This window comes from Borostomias antarcticus (assembly GCF_949987555.1).
Source record: "Borostomias antarcticus genome assembly, chromosome: 19".
Lineage (NCBI taxonomy): Eukaryota > Metazoa > Chordata > Actinopteri > Stomiiformes > Stomiidae > Borostomias > Borostomias antarcticus.
In genome coordinates, this window is record NC_140252.1 from 15218432 (window position 1) to 15242374 (window position 23943).

The 23943-nt window shown below is 47.8% G+C and overlaps 3 protein-coding genes across 3 annotated transcripts; 2 read left to right on the top strand and 1 right to left on the bottom strand.

Annotated features, from left to right (window-relative positions):
- Positions 1-3589: 3589 nt before the first annotated feature.
- pln2 (phospholamban 2) lies at positions 3590-5856 on the bottom strand (the record flags this gene model as incomplete). The annotated part of the gene is made up of 2 exons (XM_084453629.1): positions 5807-5856; positions 3590-3862 (listed from the first exon to the last, which is right to left on the bottom strand). Exon 2 carries the CDS (start codon positions 3746-3748, stop codon positions 3590-3592), a length of 159 nt encoding a protein of 52 aa, XP_084309755.1. The 5' UTR covers positions 3749-3862; positions 5807-5856.
- A 7338-nt stretch (positions 5857-13194) lies between these two features.
- LOC311321407 (proto-oncogene tyrosine-protein kinase ROS-like) lies at positions 13195-16742 on the top strand. The gene is made up of 9 exons (XM_084453383.1): positions 13195-13434; positions 13865-13925; positions 14192-14396; positions 14516-14592; positions 15086-15205; positions 15324-15508; positions 15601-15698; positions 15846-16354; positions 16491-16742. Exons 1-9 carry the CDS (start codon positions 13291-13293, stop codon positions 16739-16741), a joined length of 1650 nt encoding a protein of 549 aa, XP_084309509.1. The 5' UTR covers positions 13195-13290; the 3' UTR covers position 16742.
- Positions 16743-16796: 54 nt separating this feature from the next.
- On the top strand, positions 16797-23876 carry LOC311321406 (proto-oncogene tyrosine-protein kinase ROS-like). Its single transcript, XM_084453382.1, has 17 exons — positions 16797-16911; positions 17374-17555; positions 17893-18084; positions 18798-18895; positions 19029-19243; positions 19634-19818; positions 20072-20234; positions 20327-20410; positions 20513-20642; positions 20852-21017; positions 21110-21174; positions 21285-21414; positions 21690-21787; positions 22148-22351; positions 22475-22609; positions 22862-23022; positions 23603-23876. Exons 2-17 carry the CDS (start codon positions 17376-17378, stop codon positions 23701-23703), a joined length of 2307 nt encoding a protein of 768 aa, XP_084309508.1. The 5' UTR covers positions 16797-16911; positions 17374-17375; the 3' UTR covers positions 23704-23876.
- The last annotated feature ends 67 nt before the right edge of the window (positions 23877-23943 follow it).

A 23943-nucleotide genomic window follows, 5' to 3' on the forward strand; every position in this document is an offset into this window, starting at 1 on the left:
ATGAGCGTTAAGTTCTCCCTTGTCCAAGCATTGCTTTCTGTTAAGTGTTGCCTGTGTGTGGCATCTTCCTGCGTGACTGTGTGTGAATCAGTAGCTCTGTGCTTTCCATACCTGTCCAGCCCTGCTTTCCAAGCCATCTATCGCTATTCAGTCGAATCACACTTTCCTGAGAGGTCTGTCTACCCCATCAGTTCTGTCTATTGAGTTGTCTTAAAGGTGCACACACACCAGGCTGCCAACCCAGGAGGCGGAGAGCTACTCGGTGGGCAGCGTTTTGTCCTAGTCCCGCACAAACACGTGTTCAGAACAACGCCAGTGTAATGGGTAGTGGATTGGTGGAAGTGAGTGTTTAGTCCTGGGCTGGGAAACAAAGACTCACACCAGACGGCCGTCCTCTCAGCGTTGCTGCCGCAGAGGAGAAAGACTCCCATTCCTCTGTGTCTGTGTCCCTCTGATGTACCTAAAGAGTAACAGGTCAGAGAACCTCTACGTCAGCTGGCCAAACCTAAATGTTGAGGACGAGGAGGGCTTAGGGAACGGGTCTGCCCCGCCCTGCCCCCCCCCACAGAGCGCTCTGGCCCGCTCTAGTAAGTCTCCGCCCCCGTCATCCAGCCTTCCTCCGACCCCCCAGCCTGAACTCCTCCAGAGCCCGCAGAGGTGAGACTCACCCTTACCCCCGGCTCCTTCGCTACCCACCTCACCCGTCGCTTCCTCAACCCCGCCCCCCCGCCCCCTCCCCTAACCCCCCCCCCTCCCTTAACCCTCCCTCCCTCGTCACTCACCGACTCTTGTCCTCGCTGCACATACGTCACCATGGCAACGGCAGACACGACCAAACCCTGCACACACACACACACACACGTGTCTGCCATTTGGTTTGGTGGCGTTGTGTCCGGGAGTCCTGTTATCGCGTCAGCCATCACAGCAAGCAGCGTTGCTTTGGTCTCGGTCTGAGTCGGACCCTCTCTCTCTCTCTGTGTGTGTGTGTGTACATTCACAGCGGAGTGCAGATTTGCCTGCTTCACTCCCCTGTGTGTTGACAGTCTTGGCTATTCTGGCCAAACCCCGGCGCCATCATGAGGAGCGTTGCTTTGAACAGAACCTCATGCTCTGGAAATGGTCTTGGAATGCAGCGGTCGCATGAGAAAACTCACATCACGTATCTGCACCTGTGAGGTCACCGTGTGCATGCGATGGATGATTAACACTTCCCATAATTCCATTTGCCTGTTGCGTGGCGCTAGAAAATAGATTCTGTGTTCGCATTTTCAGTGGAACATTTTTGTTTGGGCATTTATCATTTAACTGTTTCTCCCATTACAGCATTAATAAATTGCACCTGGTTCTGTTCTGTTGGTATTACTATTGAAATAATGCTGTTTTATGTATGATTATTGTATGGTATCAACAGTCCTGCCATTTCATTTCGTTCACTTCGTGACCAGTTCACTTATTGATTCTTATCTTGAATGAGCAACGTTTTTAGCTAGATGTGTGAATTCAGGATTTCAATGCTCTCTATCCCACTGTATGTATTGGCTGCAGTGGGATTTGAATGAGGCAAGTCAAAACAAAAGGTAAAATGAGCATGTAATTGCACAGAGCCCAGTGCTAGTGCACCAATTACAAGCATTGTAAGTGCACCTGTGTATGAAATGCGCTATACAAATACATTTTGATTTGAATTGATTTGCCTCAGCACGGTGCTCTGAATGTGAATAAGCCGCTGGGCTGCCCTCTGCTGGGGGGGGGGGGAAGCCTGCGTCGTTGACGGTTCCCTGTCTTTCTGGCTCACACGGCCCCCAGCTTAAACCAGTTAGCTGTGTTTATTTATCATCGTTAGGGTTTGGCTTAGTTTATTTAACATGGCTTTATTTAGGCTTTGGGTTAGTTCATTTGACACAGCTTTACTTAGTTCTATTTCTGTTTGTCTCATTCGGTGTTCTTTGACGAAATGAGCGATGACATTGCACTTCTGTGAATTCAAATTGGATAGTGCGTTTTAATGTGCATTTTCTACAGTCATGAAGACTAAACACTACTATGGTTTCTCTGTGTTGTGGTTGTATCGTCGCACTGTTGAGTTTTGCTCTGTGAACCGTCTTTGGCTTGTTGTCAGTGTGTTAAGCGTGGTGGTGGGTGTTGTGTAACTGTTGTTTCGACCTCTCGTTCAGCCTTCCTGAGACAGAGGAGGCGTCTGTGGAGCCCCAGGAGGCGGGGCAAGGGGAGGAGCTCTACGCCCAGTACTTCACTTTCTGACTCCGTCGGGAGGAGCCAACCTTTGTACTAACCCTAACCCTAAACCCAGCACTCCTGGAAGAGCCAACCCTAGAGCATGTGAAACAGAAAAGCAAGCATTACAAAACACCATGGCTCTGTTCATTCATACACTGTGAACTGTTCAGTTTGTAAGACTGTTGTTTGTGTTCAATAACAATAATGAAGATGTTTGCTATGGCCTATCATTATGCAATTTCTGTATATAGTTTTTCCAAGTTCTTTGTTAAAAGATGACGTATTTGATGTACTTACGGTTGGGGTCGAGGCTATTTCAGTTACTGTCAACTTGTCAGAAAGTGAACTGTGAACAATTAGAAAACTCCCCAGGAAAAGGATGATGTCTTGACTGTCTGAACGGTGTTGGAAAAGGCCCCTGCTTTGTTTTTTAAGTGTTTCAACCAGTCACCATGAACCAGTCAGAGTCGACCTGAACTGTTCAACACAAATGCTGTCTTGCCAGTTTTGAAGTAAATAGCACAATATATCTATATTTATATTATAGCCTACCTCTGTGTATGTTCTAAACAATAAAACAACTATTGTGACACTTGCTTGATATACAGTAGTTTTCACAATATGTTTTATTTAATCACCGCACAAGTGTGGATAATACAGACATCTCCACTCCACACAGAGTATGTGCCACCACAGGCATGTGAGAGAACGGTCCAATGAGAGCATCACGTCACCAACAGGCCACATCCAGAGTTCAGAAGGCGACTGGAATCTCGTCGGCTCAGAGCCGGACGGCCGGTTGCCGGTCTGACCTCTGACCTCTGGAGGGTGCTGGACCAAAAGAGGGACTGCTCATTGAAACCAGCTTCTTTTATCAGAATCACAAGGATATCCCTGCTCCCATCTAGAAAATGTCACAGTTTAGTCATTTTATACCATAATGTGTAGATGTAGGCTCAGTCAACCCGAGGCAACCCAGAACTAACAGAAGTGCTTTTAGAAGGCCCCAAAACACCCCCAGGCTACAGTCACAATTCTGTATAAGCGTGTCCAATACATTTGGTGCAGGGAAAACCCAGGGCATGCAACGCGGTGTTTACTTTCACAGCAGACGGTTAACACAGATAATCATAATCTACAAGCGTATTTCTTGTGAAGGAGAGTACAGAAACGTTAGAGAGCCAGCCATGACAGGCAGCTATCACAACCCCCCCCCCCACACACACACACAATTCCCACTTAACTCCCCTATGCCAACCCTGTCCCATCGCCCATGCCAACCCTGTCCCATCGCCCACTGGCTCCTGCACAGTCCAACTCGCCGGTCGGCTGGTGGGTCACTTCCTGCCGGTGGTCACATGAGCAGGACAATGATGTAGATGAGCAGCAAGCAGATGAGGATGAGGGAGAAGTTGATGAAGAGCTCCTGTAGGTTCCGTTTGGTCTGGGGGCTCACCTCCATGGTGGACGCTCGGCGGATGGCAGAGCGGGTCATGTGCTGGACTCTCTCCATGGCTGGGCCGGGCTGGGGTCAGGGACCAGAGCGCCTCTCAGTGGCCGGTGGTTGTCAGTGCAGAAAGTGCGGCCCGGCACCGTAGACAGGAGAGTCCGCAGTCGGTGGTCTGGTCTGAGAGAGAGCAAAAGAAAACGAGTGGCTTAAATTTAGGAAGTGCTTCTTAGGCGTGAGAAGCTAGAGGTCTTATCAGTTGAATTCATGAAATCCATAAACCAGAGTGCGGGCCAGCCTCGCTTGTGTTTGTGACTGGAAGCCTGTTGGACCTCCTCCAACACTCCTACTAGCTGGGGACATAATCTCATAACCCTCATGACTTCCCAGAGTTCCCTCCTTCATCCCGTCCCCCGCCCAGTCTCTCGGGAGTCTCTCAGGCTGGGGACGGCGAGCTGACGGGCGTTAGGGCCAGTAGGGGCGACAACCCGCCTTGTCAGCTGAGCTCACATCTCACCTTCCACCCTTTTCAGTCCTTCAGTTCGGTCAGAACCTCTCACACTCCCGTTATTCCATATTTCCTGGCAGAGGGTTTTGGGTCTGTCTGCTGTTATCACTGTCTTCTGCTCCCAAGCCGCCATTCTTTCTAGCTATTTTTAGCCCCCTCTGCCTTGTTTTGGGTTTTACCAGTCCTTTTATAGAGAGGATTAGGGCTAGTGTTAGGATGGTATCTGTCTGTTGTTGGCATGGTTCTTTTGTTCTGTTTAAAATGTTTTCACATTTCTACTGCAGGGGATTTTGTCGTGTTTAATTTTATTTTTTCACTTGAGTTTATTTTTTTTGCGTATTCTTCTAATTTAGATTTAGATGTTCTTCATCGTGCTGCTGACCACGAGACGGTGGTGCCCGTCCGCTTAGCCGTTTCATCAGTGCCGCACCACTCCACATAACTCCCAGAATCCCTAGGGAGTGATACGCTGGCGGCGCCGGGCAGCTGACAGCGCCCCCCCCCCCAGCTCGGGGGTCGGGGCAGGTGTTCATGATTCCCAGGATGACAGACATGCCTCGGCTGCCAGACCAAGCTAAGCTAAGCACGGCTTGTCATCACCAGGAGATCGAACTTTATCATCTAATAAAGAGTCGCGCTCCAGAGCTCACGAGGGAAATCCATCCTGGCCGAGCCTAACCAGAGCCAAGTCATCCAAGGTTGTGGAGGGGAGCTAGACCGGAGCAGAGGATGCTTGTTTTTCTGTCATGTAGTTTTCTTCTCAAAGCTCCTCAGGTTAAGTGACCACGCAAACATTTGGGACAACTTGATTGAGAGAACATTCTATTCAGGCTTCAACAATTCTTGTGACGAACAGTCCAGTAGCTTGTGACATACTTGTGACTAAACCTGACCCTAACTACAGTATGATGTTGGCATTATCTCTTGAGACTTTTGAACGTTGTTGTCAATATGCACTAAATGAATAACTGCGACAAAGTTATAATGTGACCTTTCAAGTGGAGACAAATCTCAACACAACAAATATTCTATGATACTATAATGCACTTTATGGACAGAACATTCTCCAGCTGGGACACTATCTAATCTCTTGACCACACCAATGCTTTGCTTGTCAAAAGATTTATATATTCAGTAAATTAGCATTGTAAAATATTGGTAAAAACATGAGATTGGCTTTGAACCGACATACCTCTCCCAAAATAGCCGGAGGGATAATTATATCCAGCTATTTCTAGGGATAAAAACATTCAAAAAAAAATCTCAGCATGCTCATGTTCTCAAAAAAAAAAAAAGAATACAAAAAAGAAAACTTTTTGTTAGGCAAACTAGTCCTTAATGTGTTTGTCTAAGGGTAGTTCCCAAGGGGAACACAGATGTGTTGAGGCATCTTACCTGGCACAGAAGTTGAGATGGTGGAGTCAGAGACAGAGGTTGGAGGATACTGTAAAGAGCAAGTCTTCTCAAATCAGTTGACAGAGGAGGAGGAGGAGGAGGAGGCTGTTTCGCGGTGAAGTGAGGGGGTGTGGAAACCACGGAGTCGACAAGAGAGAGGGCAACTGACATACAGAGTGTGTGTGTGCAGAGAGATAGAGAGAGATAGAAAGTCTACTCACGGATGTGCCTGGTTTGTAGTCCCCTGTCACGGGACATGCCCCTCTCTCGGCCTCCTGGCCGTGAGGATCTGTGTGCTGGATGTTTGTTGTGATGACAGTTCACTTATACAGGCAGCTCCTAGCAGGGAACTACCTCTGCCAGTACAGCTAGTGTTAAGACACACTGGCTGAGGAGACTTGTAAACCTGCTGGTGGTATTGGTTGTGTGTAGAGAGGAATATGACACAGTTTTATATATGTCAATATTGTCTTTTTATATTCTCTCATCACCATGGGCAATTTTAGACCCTTTTTATTACCTTCGCCCCAGCGACAGTGCAGGGCGAGAAGGAAGTACGTTTTCGGTGCCGTGTGCGTTTGTGTGTTTGTGCATGCATTTGTTGTGCATGTTTTTGTGTGTTAGCAGGATTATGCAAAAACTCTGGACCGATTTTCTCAAACCTCAGTGGATGGGTGTAGCACGGTCTGACTTACAACTCATTACATTTGGGAGCAGATCCGAATCACGGGGCAGGTCCACGAGCTGTCCAAACACGGCGGGTCATTCACCTCCATTCACTTTTTGGACTAGGATTACACGAAAACTACCAGACCGCTTTTCATGAAACTCGGTGGAGGGGTGTAGGATGGGCCAATTTAGAACCCATTCAATTTTAGGGCACACATAGCCCTTCTCTGGAACTGGGAGTGCGCTGATGACGTAGCATCTGCTACCACAGTCCTTTCTACCAACATAGGAAATTTTGACTTTTAAATAGTCACCAAGTTGGCGGCGCTTGGCGCTCATATTTAAAAGTGTCAAATAAACATTTAAAAGCCACTCACCAAAGCAGAAAAATAATGACGATGCCACAAAAACCGGCTAAAAAGATCACTTAACGGTAGCGCCAAGCATCGTTTGTAAGAATAGGCGTTTCTGCTTTGGTGAGTGGCCTTGAAATGTTTATTTTATACTTTTAAATATGAGCGCCAAGCGCCGCCAACTTGGCGACTATTTAAAAGTCAAAATGTCCTATGTTGGTAGAAAGGACTGTGGTAGCAGATGTTACGTCATCAGCGCACTCACAGTTCCTGAGAAGGGCTAGGGCACACAGAGCCATGAAATGGATTCAGGGGCGGAGGTCTGTGCTCTCTCATTTCTAGTTTTTATTATTATTTTCTGAAATCATTTTTAGCCAAGAGACGGGACAAACAAATACAGCTGGATAGGGGCTTTATTTAAACTGGATTAATATCCAGTATTCTAGCCAATCAAGCATGCCCCTTATTGGTAATGTTGCCATTTGTAATGTCCGCCTGGCATTGGTAAAATCAGTAAGACTAAGCTAGGTAAACTGGTGATGAATTTCATGGCGTCGCTAGATGAAACTTAACATTTCGTAAGTTGAAACAGGGCCGGCTCTAGACTTTTGGAGGCCCTAGGCAACATTTTCTATGGAGGCCCCCTTTTGAAATAAACCCAACCCACCATCAAGCAATAAAGACTGAGGCGCCATCATTCCATCGTCATGTAATGTTAGCCCATCACTTTATGCTATCAGCAGCAGCAATGAACCGCTTAAGTGTCATGTTCGGCTGGGGTTTCAGCCAATCAGATCAATCTATTGCTGGGGGAGGAGCCTCCTGGCACGTGCTGTATCCAATGAGGCTCTTGGCATTTGCCTACTTCGCCTATAGGAGACACCAGCCCTGAGTTGAAATGTTAGCAAATATATTTTAGATACAGTATACTGTTATCAAATGTGGAATATCCTCTTACATTTATTTACATTACAAATACTTTATTTAGTATCAGATAATGTAATTTTGTAGTTGAATATAATATGTTTCTGTGTGATTATCAGTGCAAAGGGGGAGACCCATGCAGCTGTGTACACACTGGCAAATCACTTTGAGCTCTAGGGGTTGAGCACCCCTGACGGTTTGATCCTAGAATCGCCCCTGCTCATCACACTGGTCAGTCCTGTTTCTACACATCATTAGACAAACACAATTATGATCCAGTCTAAACCAAGAACCACAACAACATGCATTGCAGGCATCGACACTTGGGCTAACTATGGTGTGGGTCAGTTCGCTGGTCTTCAGCCGCTGCTTACAGCAACATTCAGTCACGAGGGAGAGAAGAGATGAGAGAGAGAGAGAAATGAGAGAGAGAGAGAGGCTGTTTTTCACTTCAGCTCGGCTATAAGTTCTGGAATTCGCTTTTTTCCTCTCTTCGTTGCCCAGACAGCACTTCTGCCTTAAATGGAGCTCTGCAGACTTCTCTGACCTAAAATGAGAGTGCTGCAGACGCTGTCGAGAGCAGCCTCGAGGTTTACCCGTATCCGGTGCTGTTTGCTCTGGCCGGGGGCCTTGCTGCTCTTGGCAAGCCCCTCCAGCTCCTATGCTGTTCCCCAGCTATGCAGGGGCCACATTCCTGCCGGGGCCCCGGGAGAAGGCCGTATTGGCGGTGATGAATGGGAATGTGGCTGTGACGTGGTGTGTCACCAGGGCTAGGTGTGGAAATCCCTGTGTGTAGTTAAGGGTGATATTTAAATACAGACCTCCAACCCTGGGGCCTTGTACCACTGCTGGGTACCCCCCCCTGTGTCCCCACCCCCTCCGCCCCTTTCTCTCTGTTTGTCTCTCTGTATGTCTCTCTGTATCAGTTTCTCTCTGCCCCCCTTTCTCTCTTTCCATCTTAATCTCCCTTTCTGATTGAATTTACAGTTGCATTTTGTAAAATAATAATGGTTAGTGTACAGTAGTTAATTGATCTTAATTACATTTCTCTCTTGTAATTGATCTTAATTACATTTCAAAACAGTTTTCCAGTCTACTGTACGTAGCTGTTTGACATACAGTAATGGACATCACTGTCTCTGTATGTCATGTCTCAACACAGACAGCTAGGCCATGGAGCTTGTCTCTGTATGTCTGGTCTCAACACAGACAGCTAGGCCCTGGAGCTTGTCTCTGTATATCTTCTCTCAACACAGACAGCTAGGCCCTGGAGCTTGTCTCTGAGAGAGGGGTCTGTCTGGGAGGCCTGCCAGCTGCAGATGACATGCCTGGGACAGGACGGCAGAGGCGTCGTCCCACAAGAGGGTGACACCGATAAACTTCCGGGAATTGGCAGAGGAGAATGTGAGAGCGAGGATTCACTATAATGGTGAGATGTGATGGCTGCTCATCTCACTACGGACAACTGAACAATTGATAGCCTTTTGAAAACCAGCCCTTATCAGTAGTTCAGACACAATGAAACTTTTCATTAAAAAATCTTTCATTTCATTTTTCTTTCAGGCTATTTTACAATATTACTGTTTTACAATAACCACACAGTTTTCCCAGGTATGCCCAATGTACCAGGCTTACAGTATTCCTGGTGACAACATACCATACAAATGATGACCCTAAGCCTAACCAATGAAGTCACCCAGGAATATCTAGCTGATGATACCAATTAAGCACTTCTGAACAACCGCCATTGTTCAGCTGATGGACTGGGACCACTGGACAGGGTTAGGGTTAATGTGTGTTAATGTCTACAGTATGATCTGTTGAGCTGAAGAGGAGTCCCTAGATTCACATCTGCTACTGCACAATGCTGCTGTCTCATCTCCCAAAATAAAGCGTTGAATCCAGCTCACCGGAGATGAAACGTGCCCAGAAGGCTTGACATTGCTCTGCTTGACCGTCCTTTATATAATATAATAATATTACTTTTTTTTTACCCAGAGATTCCGTCCCGCAACTTACTCTAAATCCCACTGGGAACCGCCCAGTTGGCTGGGTGCTATCAAGCGCTCCCATATCTCGCTCTAATCCTAACTGCCTGTTCTGAATAAGCTTTCAAACGTTTGCACTACAATGCAAAAGTTCAGGCTGGGAATTTATAGCCCAAAGTTTATAGTAATAATAATAAGAATACATTTTATTTGTACAGCACCTTTCATACAAATAAATGCAGTTCAAAGTTCTTAACAACAGTAAATGTACATGCACGGAGTGCTTCACATAAAAATGAAAGTAAAGCCTTTGATTTCTGTCCAGTAACATTAGGGGTCTGGTACAGTGTGGTATGGTATAGTTAGGGATAGGGTATGGTATGGTTGGTATGGTAATAGTTAGGGAGAGGGTATGGTATGGTGAGGGTATGGTAGGGTTCGAAGAGGACGTCTTCATTCATCATACAGCACTAAACTCCAACACACACATGCAATGGGCGACACATGGGAACACACACACACATACACACACACGTCAGGGTCGCCGATGAAATGCCTCTCCGCTCTTAACCTATCCCGTCGTCCTTCCCCCATGGGCGGCCGGGAGCAGACAGTAGGCAGCGAGAATGAGCCGCCCCGCGGGGACCAACCGAGTGCTCCTGTCAGTCTTCGTCAGGGATGGACAGCGTTAGTGAGATGTTCTCCGGCGTGTTTTTCCATATTGGGCTCTTTTTGGTGGGAAAGCCTGGCGAACACGGGGAGAACATGCAAACTCCACATAGAAACGCCCGGGAGATACCCCACCTGGGTACCTGAAAACCCTAGAGAGGAATGGTATGGTTTGGGTTGGGGTACGGCAGGTTGGCTGAAGGTTCGAGGGAGGAGAGCAGGGGAGGGAGGGGAAACGCTGGTTCACAAGGCTGCAGGTTTGAAGGTCAGTGCCACCATTGTCAGTACCCATGATGTCACAGTCCCCTGTGTGTGTGTGTGTGTGTGTGTGTGTGTGTGTGTGTGTGTGTGTGTGTGTGTGTGTGTGTGTGTGTGTGTGTTTAAGCGAGGAATGAGAGTTATGTCACGGAAGGATCCCCTGGGGTTTTTAGATTAGATCTACCCAGGAACCCCCCAGACAGAACGGCGCTGTTAAAGCCCATAGGATAGGGGGCAGGTGGAGGGAGTGTGTGTATATGAGAGAGAGAGAGAGAGAGAGAGAGAGAGAGAGTGTGTGTGTGTTAATGGACTGCCCTTCTGTAGCGCTTTGATCCAAAGCGCTTTACAGTGGCCTCCCATTCACCCATTCACACCCATCCACACACCAATGGCGGCAGCTGCCATACAATGTGCTAGTCTGCTCATTGGGAGCAATTTGGGGTTCAGTGTCTTTGCCCAAGGCCACTTCGACATATAGACAGGAGGAGCCAGGATTCGAACCGCCGACCCTGCGGTCACTGGACGACCCACTCTGCCTCTTGAGCCACAGCCGCCCCGCGTGTGTTTGTGTGTATAACAGAGATTCACTGATGACCATGCGGGTGTTTTGGAATTTGACTCCATCTGTTGGTGCATGACAATAAAAATGGCGCAAGACAGGACAGTGCAAAATACAATAACGAAGTGATACAATACAATATACAAGATAATCTACAAAACCCAGGAAGCAGAAGGACTCCAGAGACAGACGTGTGTTGGGGGGGGGGGGGGGGGGGCTGAGTTCTTTCTGAAGTCCACAACTAGCCTATCTCCACTGTCTTTGGAGCATTGAGCCCCAGGTTGTTGGTCAATCAGGATGGTCAATCTCCCATTTGTAGTGGGTGTGAGGTGAGGTGTTAATGTGTGGAGACAGCCGATCGGCACGGTGCTTCAAGATGGAGGGAGAGACAAAGTCTTGTCCAGCTGCTTTGCAGGGGTGCTGTCTCTTCATCAGCCTATTAAGTCCAAGATCTAACATATTCTCTCCAAGATGGTGGGAGGCTTCATTAGAGGGGTAGAGTGGGTCCCTGAGGTGGGCAGTAGGTGAGCTTGCCTAAGACTTAAAGACTTTGGTGAGGTCTTTGATCTGAAAAACACTTTAGTATAGTACTATAGTACTATGTACACTGAGGCAGTGACTCAAAGACCTAATGAGACAGCACCATCATCCATGTGTCCTAATATCTGTGTCTGCTTCAGTAGTGCACATACTGTATGCCATCACAATATCTCAGATTATGTCAGATTTTTACATTACATTACAGTCATTTAGCTGATGCTTTTATCCAAAGCGACTTACGATAATTGCATTTAACGTATGAAAAGTCAGTGTACCACTACTTGCGTGAACTCCTTTCTAAAACAAGTGACTAAGAGCATAATCTAGTGCTGAAGGCAAAGTGTAGAATAGCAAACTAAAAATACAATAGGCGCTAGGGGGGATCCTGGAAGTACGTCTTGACGAGATGAGTTTTGAGCCTGTGGCGAAAGATGGGCAGCGACTCTGCTGTCCTGACGTCAGTGGGCAGTTCGTTCCACCACTGCGGGGCCGGGACAGAGAAGAGCGTGAGCGCGCTGATCGACCGTAGGGGCCTCATCGGAGTGACTGGGCCATCAGTCGCCCCGAGGAAGCATAAATGTCTATGTAAAATAAACAGTCATTATATGAGCCCTGCTATGTTATCTCAGAGTTTATCACCGGCTGACATTTGCCACAACGCAATGGAGAAAACACCATTCAGACTAACAAACCGTTTTTTCAATTGTTAGCTAGGTAAATCTGTGAATCCATGGCAGCATGAGTAGGGCTTCAGAACGCCTGTAATTATAGGGATTTTCAGATCTCACTGACAATGTCACATATCTACAGTGCCAGGGGAGTTGGTCAAGTTTATTGTTCTAGCAAAGCTGGCATCTTGTCTTTGAGCCTGCGTGCTTTGTAGAGACACCAGCAGCTGATAGGGTATACACATGGACTATAGCGGGGTATTTTCAGCCCGCTGGCTGTGGGACAACTTGGACAAAGTCGGTGGAAAAATGTCTCGGCTATTTATGGGAGCCCATTAACAAAGGTTATTTACAACTGATGAAAACATAAACAGTTCATGGTCATGTCCTCTGGGGGAGTGGCATCCAGTGACTAGTCTATCAGCTTAGAGTTTGTTAAGTTGGCATCTTGTTAAACTGTGAGCGTTATGGACTGTGTAAAGACTGCAAGCCTCCATTTTGAAAGAAGAATGTGACATCATCATAATAAGGCTTGCATTTGACACCTGTACTTGTGGTCTGCTGTCAAGATCACCGACCCAGTAAGTCAGGGGACCTCTGCTTCTCAGAAGTAGGCTACTGTACCTGTAAATATGGCACCATCAGGTTGTTGTATGTGGCATACACTATACTGTCACACCCACCGTACAGTGCTACTGTATAACCTCTCTCTGCCTCTTTCTCAGTCTCACCTACACAAGCACACACACACACACACACACACAACAAATATCAATGAGTGTCAATGTGGGCCCACGTTAAGATAAAAACTTCCTGCTTCATTTAGTCAAGAGTCCAAGGTCCGATCTCAACCGTGTCTATGAGCTGCCTTTGACATGGCGCGGGCAGACGTCCCAGAAGGCCTGGTTATCTGGCTGGGTGGTTTCTTGTCATATTTACCGATCATTTAAAGGCAGAGCAGGTGATTACAGTCATGAGGAAACCGACTCAGGTGGAACCCCCCACTGCAGTCAATGACTGACCGAAGACAAAGATTTGAGTCATCGTTTGAGATTTCTAACTCGACAGGATTACAAAATGGAGAGCAAGTGGATGGCGAGTGCACAGGTGCCGGGAACTAAAGACTTGATTTGTGTTTTAGTGTTTCTATGTTTGCGTGTGAACTCTGAGTGTCTCTCGGTGAGGCAGGTACCTGCCTACCACACAGAAGGCTTTGTGCTGGTGAGTTTCTTTTCCTCACTTATTTGACAGGATTTGAAGATGTTGGTCATGTATATGTAACGTTGGCCATGTGTAGGCCTACTGCAGGTAATGTTATCCATCATGCGTAGGTAATGTTGGCGTGTTGGTCATGTTGTCCATGTGTAGATAATGTTGTCCATGTGTAGTTAATGTGTCTACAGTATGTGTAGGTAATGTGTGTATGTGGAGGTATGTGTCTATGTGGAGGTAATGTGTATATGTGCAGGTAATGTGTATATGTGTAGGTAATGTTACTGTATATGTGTAAGTAATCTTGACCATGTTTAGGTAATGTTGACCATCTGTAGGTAATGTAAGATCCTCACTGCAATTGAACTTGATTCAAACTCAGTAAGGTTTTTCATCCACTACCATATTAGTTATTGTTTGATTTCCACTCTGTATCTAGAGTGGCCACAGCACAGGTAGCAGTGGAGCGAGTGGTCAGACACCTGGCGATAACAGCTCAGGTGAGTCAGAGCATCCCATAATAGCATGTCTACCTCTGAGGAAATGACTAACTTTCAGAAGACATCCGTTTTATTCTGCTGCGTCAGCACTGGTTTTATGGAATTGTTAACAGTACGAAGAACATTACAACTCCACTCACACATTTTTGTGTACAATCTTTTCGTATCTTTTTCCTGTGTACTCTTTCCGTCATATTGTTTTGGAAACATTGCGTGATATTTCTCATGGGAACAGTGCGGTGTTGTCGTCCTGTGCTGTCATGCAGTGCCCTCCATGCCAGGGTCGCTCCGGGCAGAGAGCCTATCAGGTGAGAGCATCGAGGTCAGCTGGACGGCACCAGACAGACCGGGGGGGACCATCATTGGCTACAACCTCAACCTCACCGACCAATCACATACTGTCAGCTCCACAGTAGGAACCAATGAATTCAGCGCATCCTTCTTCCCCACGTCCCCCAACACGACGTACAGGTGGGTCACGTGACGTGGCTGAACAACCAATCGCTTTCTGATGTGATCCCAACATTCCCACATGGAATGTCAGATCCCTAGATGAAGCCAGCGTGAGCTGACGGTCTCCTTCCCTCCAGGATCACAGCAGTGGCAGTGAACAGAGACGGCCAGGGGCCGGCAGCAGAGGTCAACTTCACCACACCTGCCAGAGAGGGTTAGTGTCACAGCCTATACTGAACCCCAGGAGGGTTAGGGTTCGGGTAGTCTGCCTCACCGGATGTAGATTTTAGGGATAAGCCTCGTCATTGGTTTATCACTGCCCAATCAGTGGCGACGGAAGATTTTCCCGGCCCAATCAGATTCAATCCAGACCGCGTGAAACAACAACAACCTGGCAACCGCTCCGCACCAAGACGATTGTGATTGGCTTAAAGAAATAGCGTTTCTCCCCCCCCATATCTCCGAATGGTAATGAGTGCAGCCGGACCTTTCTCCAGCACTGGCACAGCATAAACGAAGTGTGGAGAGATAGGTCTGGCTATGCGAGACTAGGGTTCGAGTTACTGTAGGTTCTCCATTCAGAAGTAGGATCCGTGATAACAACCCTGCCGAACACCATGTTACATTTCAACAGACGAAGGCTTTGGCGCTCTTTGGTGAGTAGTTAAAGCAAAGCGCTGCTCTGCACCTGTGTCTGTGTGTCTCAGAGCAGAGAGTCGGACGCTGGCTGTTCCTGTCCAGACTGAACTCTCTGAGGAAGAAGGAAGTCTCTGCCGGGATTATGACGGAAGCCGACTGTCTCCCCGAGCGACTGGCCAACATCACTGGTGCGTCAACACACACACACACACACACACACACCTCTCTCTCTCTCTCCAGGATGTTCAGTATACCTGTTGAGGGGTGACGTCACTGATCCTTCCACGTCGTCATCTTGTTCCACAGGGGTGGCGGTACACCCCAACTCCAGCCAGGTGTATTTCTCAGAGGGCCTCCACATCTGGGTGAAAGGGGCTGTGAACCTAACAGACCCCCGGGACCTCCGGCAGTTCCACTCCGCTCCTCTAGAGGTCACTGCTCTGTCTGTGGACTGGCTCTACAGGAAGCTCTACTTCCTCTCTGGTGGAAAGGTACCATACACGGTGCAAAGTCGCTAGTGTTTTGCTGTAGGGATACGTTCATGGCTTGGTCCCTGTTGGTGATATCCATTCCTCTATTGTAGGTTTTTCACTGTGGGTTAGAGAGCTGTTCTGATCTTGTGGACGTCACCCCCCCTCTGTCTGCATCCCCATCCAAGGTTATTGCAGATCCATACAACGGGTGAGCTCATGGAACAGTGACTTCACACCGGAAGTAGTTCATGGAACAGTGACTTCACACCAGAAGTAGTTCATGGAACAGTGACTTCACACTGTAGAGTTACACTAAACATCTCTCGACTCTGTATCTCCCAACTTTGTCCCTCAGGTACCTTTTCCTGCTGTTGCCAGACGGTATATATCGTGCCGTCCTCCCAGAGGTTGCGGAAGGTCAGACACACAACCTCACCCGCGTGGTGACCCGCCCCGCCCTGCTCGGAATGACGGTCAGCTTCGTCAACCAGAGGCTGGTGTTCTTCGACCGGACCAACCGGACGATCTCAGCCACCCGTCTGGACGGCTCCGACCTCGTGACGCTCCGCTCCCAGGTTGGCTCTCTGCGCGCGGTCCGGAGCCTGGCCTACGAGGACGACCTCTTCGCGCTGACCAATGGGAGGGCGGTGTACCAGGAAGAGAAACAGGGCAACGTCTTCAACGAGTTCCTGGTGGACTGCGACATCTTTGAGCCAAGTTCTACGGGCTTTGATAATGTCCAGTTCTCCAGCCCGACCTCCCAGCCCTACCCAGTTCCCAGGAGGCCCAGGGAGCTGCAGGTACTGTTTGGGTCTGACAGGGTCACCGCCAGGTGGAACCAGCCTCCATTGAGGAGAGGAACAAGTGAGTGGAACTTGGTGACCCACACACTGGCTGCTGTTACAGAACATATCAAATCATGTAAACCTGCTGCTTAGACCAAGACAAATTATGTTAAATATGATCCATGTAAAATACTGTGTTGTTTATTACCCATAAGGCCCGTCTGCTTGGCAGAACTGGAAGTATGCAGTGAGGATCGCTCACCTTAATGGGACTGCGGTGACAGGTCCCTACGATGTCACAGAAACACAGCTGACCATTGGTGGGCTGCAGGGTAACCATGGTTACAGGGTGACCGTGTGGGCGGAGTCTCCGGGGGGAGGCTCCGCCCCCGTAGAGTCCAGTGGATCAACACTGAAGCCTGGTAGGGCTTGTCCTCTGAGTCCATCACATTTGTATCACTGCTAGATCTTGATATTAGGATTCAGTCATCATTGTTATTTTTGTCAACTGTATTGTTGATTTAGTGAGGGATGACCCATTCATACTAGGAGCTGGACCAAATGGCCTTTGGAAACAAGACTTGAGTTCATTCAATGAGCTCAAACTAGTGGCTTTCAACATTACGTCTGTAAAAGGTAAACAAACAACAAGCTCTATTGTCCCGTTGTACAGATGATGGGATAGGCTTATCAAGGACCTCCGGCCTCGCAAAACTTTTTTTTTGTGATCTGTCATTTGTAAATTGAGTATCAGAGTTTATCTGTAGCATAATCTTGGAGCCGGCAGCAACATTTCACTGTGACTGTACACCGTACATTACATGTGACGAATAAAAGGAATCTTTATCTTGAGTCTTGAACTCAAGTGCGTCATTGCTGCTGGTGATAGCCTAAAGTGATGCCTAACATTACATGACGATGCAATGATGGCGCCTCAATCTTTATTGCTTGATGGTGGGTTGGGTTCATTTCAAAAGGGGGCCTCCACAGAAAATTTAGCCTAGGGCCTCCAAAAGTCTAGAGCCGGCCCTGGCGCTCATTAACTGAGCTGTGTTAAGGTTCTTGAAGGTTCTTGATGTAGCTGTGCTTGTCTTGTAGACATGGACTGGTATAACAGCACTGTCTATTGGAGCAACAGTTTGGGCCACATCAACGCCATGGAGCTGAGTGATAGCGCGGGTCCGTCAGCGCTGACCTCTCTGCCCCTCAGCACGGGTGCCGGGGCCCTGGCCCTCGACTGGCTGGGCCTACACCTCTACTGGAGCTGCTCTTCAACCTCCGTAAGACCTCTCCTAAAACATGATCTGCCCTGGCTTCCATTGTAGCCCAGTGAGAGCCTGCATAAAAACTGCAGCTAGCTCAATACTGGAACGATCAGTGAAATTATGATCTCCATGTTCCAGGTTCATAGTAGACAGACCACAAATAGGGCTAAATGTTCAAAATAGCACACTACCCCTTTAAATCAAGTTCATTTCTTATGCCTGTGTAGGTGTGCCATAGTTACACCTATAACAACTACCCATTAGCATGTTGCTTGCCAGTCTAGTGACCTACAGCTGGACCTACAGGGTAGTAATGATGCAGTCACAGACCAGGTGTGATGCCCCTTGGCAGATCTGCAGGGGGCCAGTGTCTTCTCCAGAGTCGGAGGTCTTTCTGAGCACCAGTGGCGCGGTCTCCGCCCTGGCGCTGGACCCCCTCCACGCCTTCCTCTACTGGGCCACCGAACACGCCGTGGAGAGGGTCCGACTGGACGGGAGAGAGCGCACCACCCTGCAGCGGCTCGGGGTCCTCTCTGGAAGCAAGGTGTGTGTGTGGGGGGGGGGGGGGCAGTAGGAGGTGGTACTGTATGTGGGTTCATGTTTAAATGATTTTAAGTGTTCCCTTAGTTTTTTTTGAGCAGTGTATATTACTTAATATATACTTGTTTATTCAAGTATCTGTCGCTCTCCATCTCTCTGTCTCTCTCCATCTCTCCCTGTCTCTCTCCATCTGTCTCTCCATCTCTCTCCATCTCTCTCCTCTTTCTCCATCTCTCTTTCTCTCTCTCCATCTCTCTGTCTCTCTCCATCTGTTTCTCTCCATCTCTCTGTCTCTCTCCATCTGTTTCTCTCCATTTCTCTGCCTCTCTCCATCTCTCTGTCTCTCTCCATTTGTCTCTCTCCATCTCTCTGTCTCTCTCCATCTGTCTCTCTCCATTTGTCTCTCTCCATCTCTCTGTCTCTCTCCATCTGTCTCTTTCCATCTGTCTCTCTCCATTTCTCTGTCTCTCTCCATCTCTCTGTCTCTCTCCATCTGTCTCTCTCCATCTCTCTGTCTCTCTCCATCTGTCTCTCTCCATTTCTCTCCATCTGTCTCTCTCCATCTCTCTGTCTCTCTCCATCTCTCTCCTCTTTCTCCATCTCTCTCCTCTTTCTCCATCTCTCTGTCTCTCTCTCCATCTCTCTGTTTCTCTCCATCTCTCTGTCTCTCTCCGTCTGTCTCTCTCCATCTCTGTGTGTATCTTTGTTCTCTCTCAGGTGTCTGGTATCACCATAGATGTCCCGGGGGGGATACTGTATTGGCTGGTTCAGGATGCTTCTGTATTACACTTGTACAGAGCAGGACTGAGGAACAGGTCAGACTGAACTGCAGCATACGCCTAGAATACAACATTGAGTATTATAGAAGTAGTAGTAGTAGCAGCAGCAGCAGCAGCTATGCATAATAGATCACAGAACAGTACAGCCACTGTGCATTTCTATGTCCAGGCCCGAGGATATCAACATCACCGAGGTCATTGGCTGGACCTCGTCGGAGGTATCCCATCATGCATTGGTGTACTACAGCGGGCGCCTCGTCTGGCTGGACGGGTGCTACCAGCTGAGGATTCAGGAAGTGGGCCAGAGCCAGAGTGCAGTCCTGTCCTCCGGCCACAGACTAAACACCTTCACTCTTCTGCAGAGCACTCTCAAGCCCCTTCCAGGTTAGCAGACTACCATAATGAGAAAAAGATGCACGCTGTGTTGATTTTTGATCTCTGTGTTATGATATGGCTTTCATTTCCAAGATTGTATATCGTATCCTTGCACGAACCCCCAAGCCCTGTTTTGAATTAAGTCATTTGTGTTTGTGTTTGTATGTGTGTGTGCGTGTTTCTTTGTTTGTTTGTGTGTTTGTTTGTGTGTGTGTGTTTCTTTGTTTGTTTGTGTGTGTGTGTGTGTGCGTGTGTATGTGTGCGGGTGTTTCTTTGTGTGTGTGTGTGTGTATGTGTGGGTGTGTGTGTGTGTTTGTTTATGTGTGTGTGTGTTTATTTGTTTGTGTGTGTGTGTGTTTCTTTGTTTGTGTGTGTGTGTGTGTGTGTGTGTGTATTCAGATGGGTTTGTATCCCGTCCTGTCGTGATCCCACAGGCAGTTCCAGAGTCTTCGATCACGATGAGGAGGAACAACACTGTGCTGCATATCCAATGGGAACCCAGCAGTAATGTTGAATTTGGGTTAGTGTTCTACTGTGTAAAGACTGCAGTGCTAACCCGGAAACTGGCTGTAACCAATCAAAAGGTAGCTAGTAGGATCCCATTCCATATAATATTACCATTGTCAACCGCGATAAGAAAATAAGCCAAGACTCATTTTAACCCACAGTTCCACACTCGCGCATCTATTAGTCTTTTAATGCAACGGATGCAGTGGGTTAACCCTTTGTAGGCGTCATGCTACGTTAAAAGACTAAAAGGTACGTTTGTGAGTGCAGGTGTTGGTTTTCTGAGTCTGAGTTGAGTGCAGCGCTCTCCTCTGTGTGTGGAACCCCCAGTTCCGAGCGGCCGTGCCGTGCGTCCCCTCGGACACCGCCTCCGAGCCCGCCTGGGAAGTGAGGGGGACGTTTACATCCAGCACGCTGAACATCACAATCACCCCGTTCACATACTGGGGAAAAGGAGCCCCGACATCCACAGTCCTGCTTTTACCTACTCCAGGTATGGTCCGAATTATGACATTACTAGACGTTGTTATGACATGTTTTTATGGTCCAATCAACTCACCGCTCATATTGTACTATTTATTTCAGATGAGCCCACAGACGTGATATTGATCATTGTTTTTAGCACACTTATGGGTATCTTCACTGTCCTACTGATTACTGCTGTAGTTGGTGAGTCTTTAACACGGTACTACGCATAATATTTAACATACATGCTGTACTGTACATACACTCTCTTTGATCCTGTAAAATTGTTATTTCCTGTTTTTATAGTTTGGTTGGGGAGACTGGAGAAGAGGGCGCCAGAGCCCGACTCTCTTGAGGTCTCCATCCCGAACTCTGACGAAGAGCTGGAAGCCATCAGAGGTCTGGTGGGGCTGGCTAACGCATGCTATGCTGTCAGGTAGTCAGACACATCTAGACTGTTACACCCTAGATATTGTGTAGCTTAGCTGATTCAGCACGGTACGGTGAATATGGAATATTATTTCGATTTGTCTTGTCACAGTACGAACTTCGAAATGACTTGAAATGACCCAAAGTTGTCTAATATGTCTATGGAGCGGTTTTTATTCGCTTTCTTTCTTTCTGGTCTGTCCTCCCCTGTTCCAGCCCCCTCCCTGTCCACACAGACACCGCTGCCCTCCCAGTCTTCCCTCGGGACTGCCTGAGGCTGCAGAGGCTTCTGGGTACCGGGGCGTTTGGGGAGGTGTACGAGGGCGTCACAGTGGGGCAGGCCACCAAAGAGGTGACCTCCAGCAACAGAGTGGCCGTGAAGGTAAACATAACTGAGAAAGTTTGCGCCGTTTCAATCAGGACAGACCTGAACACGGATCAGCCGTTTTACTCACGGTGTGTGTTTTTGAACAGACTCTCAGGAAAGGTGCGACAGACGGCGATAAAGTGGAATTTCTGAAAGAAGCTCACTTAATGAGGTAAACCAGACCATCCGTTGAGTCATGTCATCTCTGAAAAGGCCTTTGCATGTTAGAGTATATGTGGATTCTTGTGTTTGTGTTTGTCTGCATGCTCAACATGTCCTCAGCCAGTTTGAACACCCCAACATCCTGGGTCTGCTGGGCGTGTGCGTGCAGAACGAACCCCAGTACCTCATTCTGGAGCTGATGGACGGGGGGGACCTGCGCTCCTACCTCCGGGGGGCTCGTCGGTCTGGGGTGTGTAAAGAAACCCCCCCCCCCACTCGAGCGGCAGTCCTGTTCACTCGCGGCACGAAACCCAAGAGTGTGTTTGTGCTTGTGTTGTACATTGCATTACAGTCATTTAGCTGACGCTTTCATCCAAAGTGACTTACAGCAATTGCATTTAACGTAGGATAAACCAAGGTACTGCTACATGGCAATATACTACTTCTTGTTAGAACTTGCCAGAACTCACAAGTGGATCTCTCCTTTTGTGTTGTTTACTGTTGTGTGTTTTTATTGACGTCCAGAACCGGGCGGCGCTGCTCGGTCTGCCAGAGCTCCTCGATATCTGCTGTGACACGGCTAACGGCTGTGCCTACCTGGAGAAGATGCATTTTGTCCACAGGTATGGCATGTATCCAAGCGCAGGTCAACGGTGGCCTTACTATGTATTCCATATCAGAGGTTAAATGTCATCGATCCCGTCCCGTGACCGCAAGGTCGGTGGTTCGAATCCCGGCTCCTCCTGTCCACATGTCGAAGTGTCCTTGGGAAAAGACACTGAACTTTTAACTGCTCCCAATGAGCAGGCTAGCATTTGCATGGCAGCTGCTGCCATTGGTGTGTGAATGTGTGTGTGAATGGGGGTGAATGAGAGGCCAGTCAAATACTTTGGATAAAAGCCATATATAAATGCAGTGCAATCCTGTGACTAGCATAGCCCACATGACCTAGTAAGTATAATAATACCAGCTTCTCTCCACAGAGATCTGGCCGCCAGGAACTGCCTGGTCTCAGCAAAGGGCTACACAGGCTGTGATAGGACAGTGAAGATAGGAGACTTTGGATTGGCCCGGGACGTCTATAAGAACGACTACTACAGGAAAAGGGGGGAGGGCCTACTTCCTGTGCGCTGGATGTCTCCTGAGAGTCTGTCAGACGGAGTCTTCAACAAACACACAGATGTCTGGTCAGTGTCTGTGGCAACATCCTATATAATAATACTATAGGCTTTTCATTGTAAGATGGATATGAACAGTAGAGAAGGACACAGGAACTCCACTGTTTATCTGACCATGTACAACATCCCCAGGTCATTTGGGGTGCTCCTGTGGGAGGTAGCAACATTGGGACAGCAGCCATATCCAGCCCTCTCCAACCTGGAGGTTCTGCACCACATCAACTCTGGGGGCAGACTATCAAGACCTGCAGAATGCCCTGAAAAACTGTAGGTGTGCTCTGAATTGCAAGTTACTGGAGTTAGTCTAACCCAAAACTGAAAGATGTTTCACACTTTATGAATGGTTCACTCCACTGGAGGTGTTCAGTCAGTAAAAGACACACACACACGCATACACATACACACACACACACACACACACACACACACACACACTCATCTAGACAATACTTGAATTTGATTGATTGATTGATTGATTGATTGATTGATTGATTGATTGATTGATTGATTGATTGACAGCTATGAGCTGATGCTGAGGTGCTGGAGTAAGAAGCCCAGTAACAGGCCCAGCTTCCGCAGTCTCCAGGACAGCCTGGCCCTGCTGAGAGCTTCTGTAGCCCAGCTCAGTGCCACCCTGGACGGGCCTGCCGCCCACGTCAACCAGGCCTATGAGGAGGAGGGTGAGTGCATAGACACACAAGTGACATGTACCCCATATAAACCCCAGTGTTCTAGCTTGATCTACAGTAGGAACGGAGTTTCAGTCATACAACGGGGAGTTCCGACCTCCTAATCTGATTGGTTAAGAGCCGTTGTATATTGACGATATACTACGGGCTAAGCCTCTTTACTGTTCTATGGGAAATATTACTGTGCCAATGAAACTCCATAGCAACATGATATTTTTAGGACCTAACTTTCTTGGCGGAGTTCACTAAAATCGATATTAGGACACTGAAATAGGTATTTATCCCATAAATGTTTCCAGATGATGTAACCGTTGTATAAAAGCAATAACTCATACGGCCAATATACCACGGGTTGTGCTGGTCGACGACCTATGACTGCAGCACAACCCATGGTATATTGGCCATATACCACACCCTCTCATGAGTTATTGCTTCAACATACATCCCATAACCCCAGTGTTCTAGCTTCATCTATGAGGAAGTTTCAGTCATACTGAGATGTACAGAGGCCCTAATACGGGTGCAGCTATTTTGTTTCTATGATTCCTGTCTCTTGTATTCTCTGATGCAGAGGAGTTCAGTAGGGTGGATGAGGATGAGATTACAGCGGCCGGCTTGACTCATGTGCTCAGCGAGGAAGGACTCAACTACCTGATGTTTAATGCGGAATGAATGGGAGAGGAGGCCGGTGCTACTGGACTCTGCTAGCAGGCTGAAGAGTCTGGATATGGTGAAAAAGATGCATAGTCACTTGAACTGCCAGAGGACTGTCATAATACGCACTGAATTGAGACAGAACAACTCTTCAGCTCAAATGAATGACCCTTCAACTGACTCATCATGAGACACGGCCAGGGAAATTAATTCAGTACAGAATTAATTATCCCTGTCTAAATAAAGGTTAAATAAAAT

What these genes read in the sequence shown, in the direction of transcription:
- LOC311321407 (XM_084453383.1), top strand. Translation starts at nt 13,291, where the DNA reads ATGGAGAGCAAGTGGATGGCGAGTGCACAGGTGCCGGGAACTAAAGAC. An exon ending in ACCTGGCGATAACAGCTCAG is followed by an intron (nt 13,926 to 14,191) that starts GTGAGTCAGAGC and finishes GCTGTCATGCAG; the next exon opens with TGCCCTCCATGCCAGGGTCG. An exon ending in ACTTCCTCTCTGGTGGAAAG is followed by an intron (nt 15,509 to 15,600) that starts GTACCATACACG and finishes CCTCTATTGTAG; the next exon opens with GTTTTTCACTGTGGGTTAGA.
- LOC311321406 (XM_084453382.1), top strand. Translation starts at nt 17,376, where the DNA reads ATGGACTGGTATAACAGCACTGTCTATTGGAGCAACAGTTTGGGCCAC. An exon ending in CACTCTCAAGCCCCTTCCAG is followed by an intron (nt 19,244 to 19,633) that starts GTTAGCAGACTA and finishes GTGTGTATTCAG; the next exon opens with ATGGGTTTGTATCCCGTCCT. An exon ending in ACTGATTACTGCTGTAGTTG is followed by an intron (nt 20,411 to 20,512) that starts GTGAGTCTTTAA and finishes CTGTTTTTATAG; the next exon opens with TTTGGTTGGGGAGACTGGAG.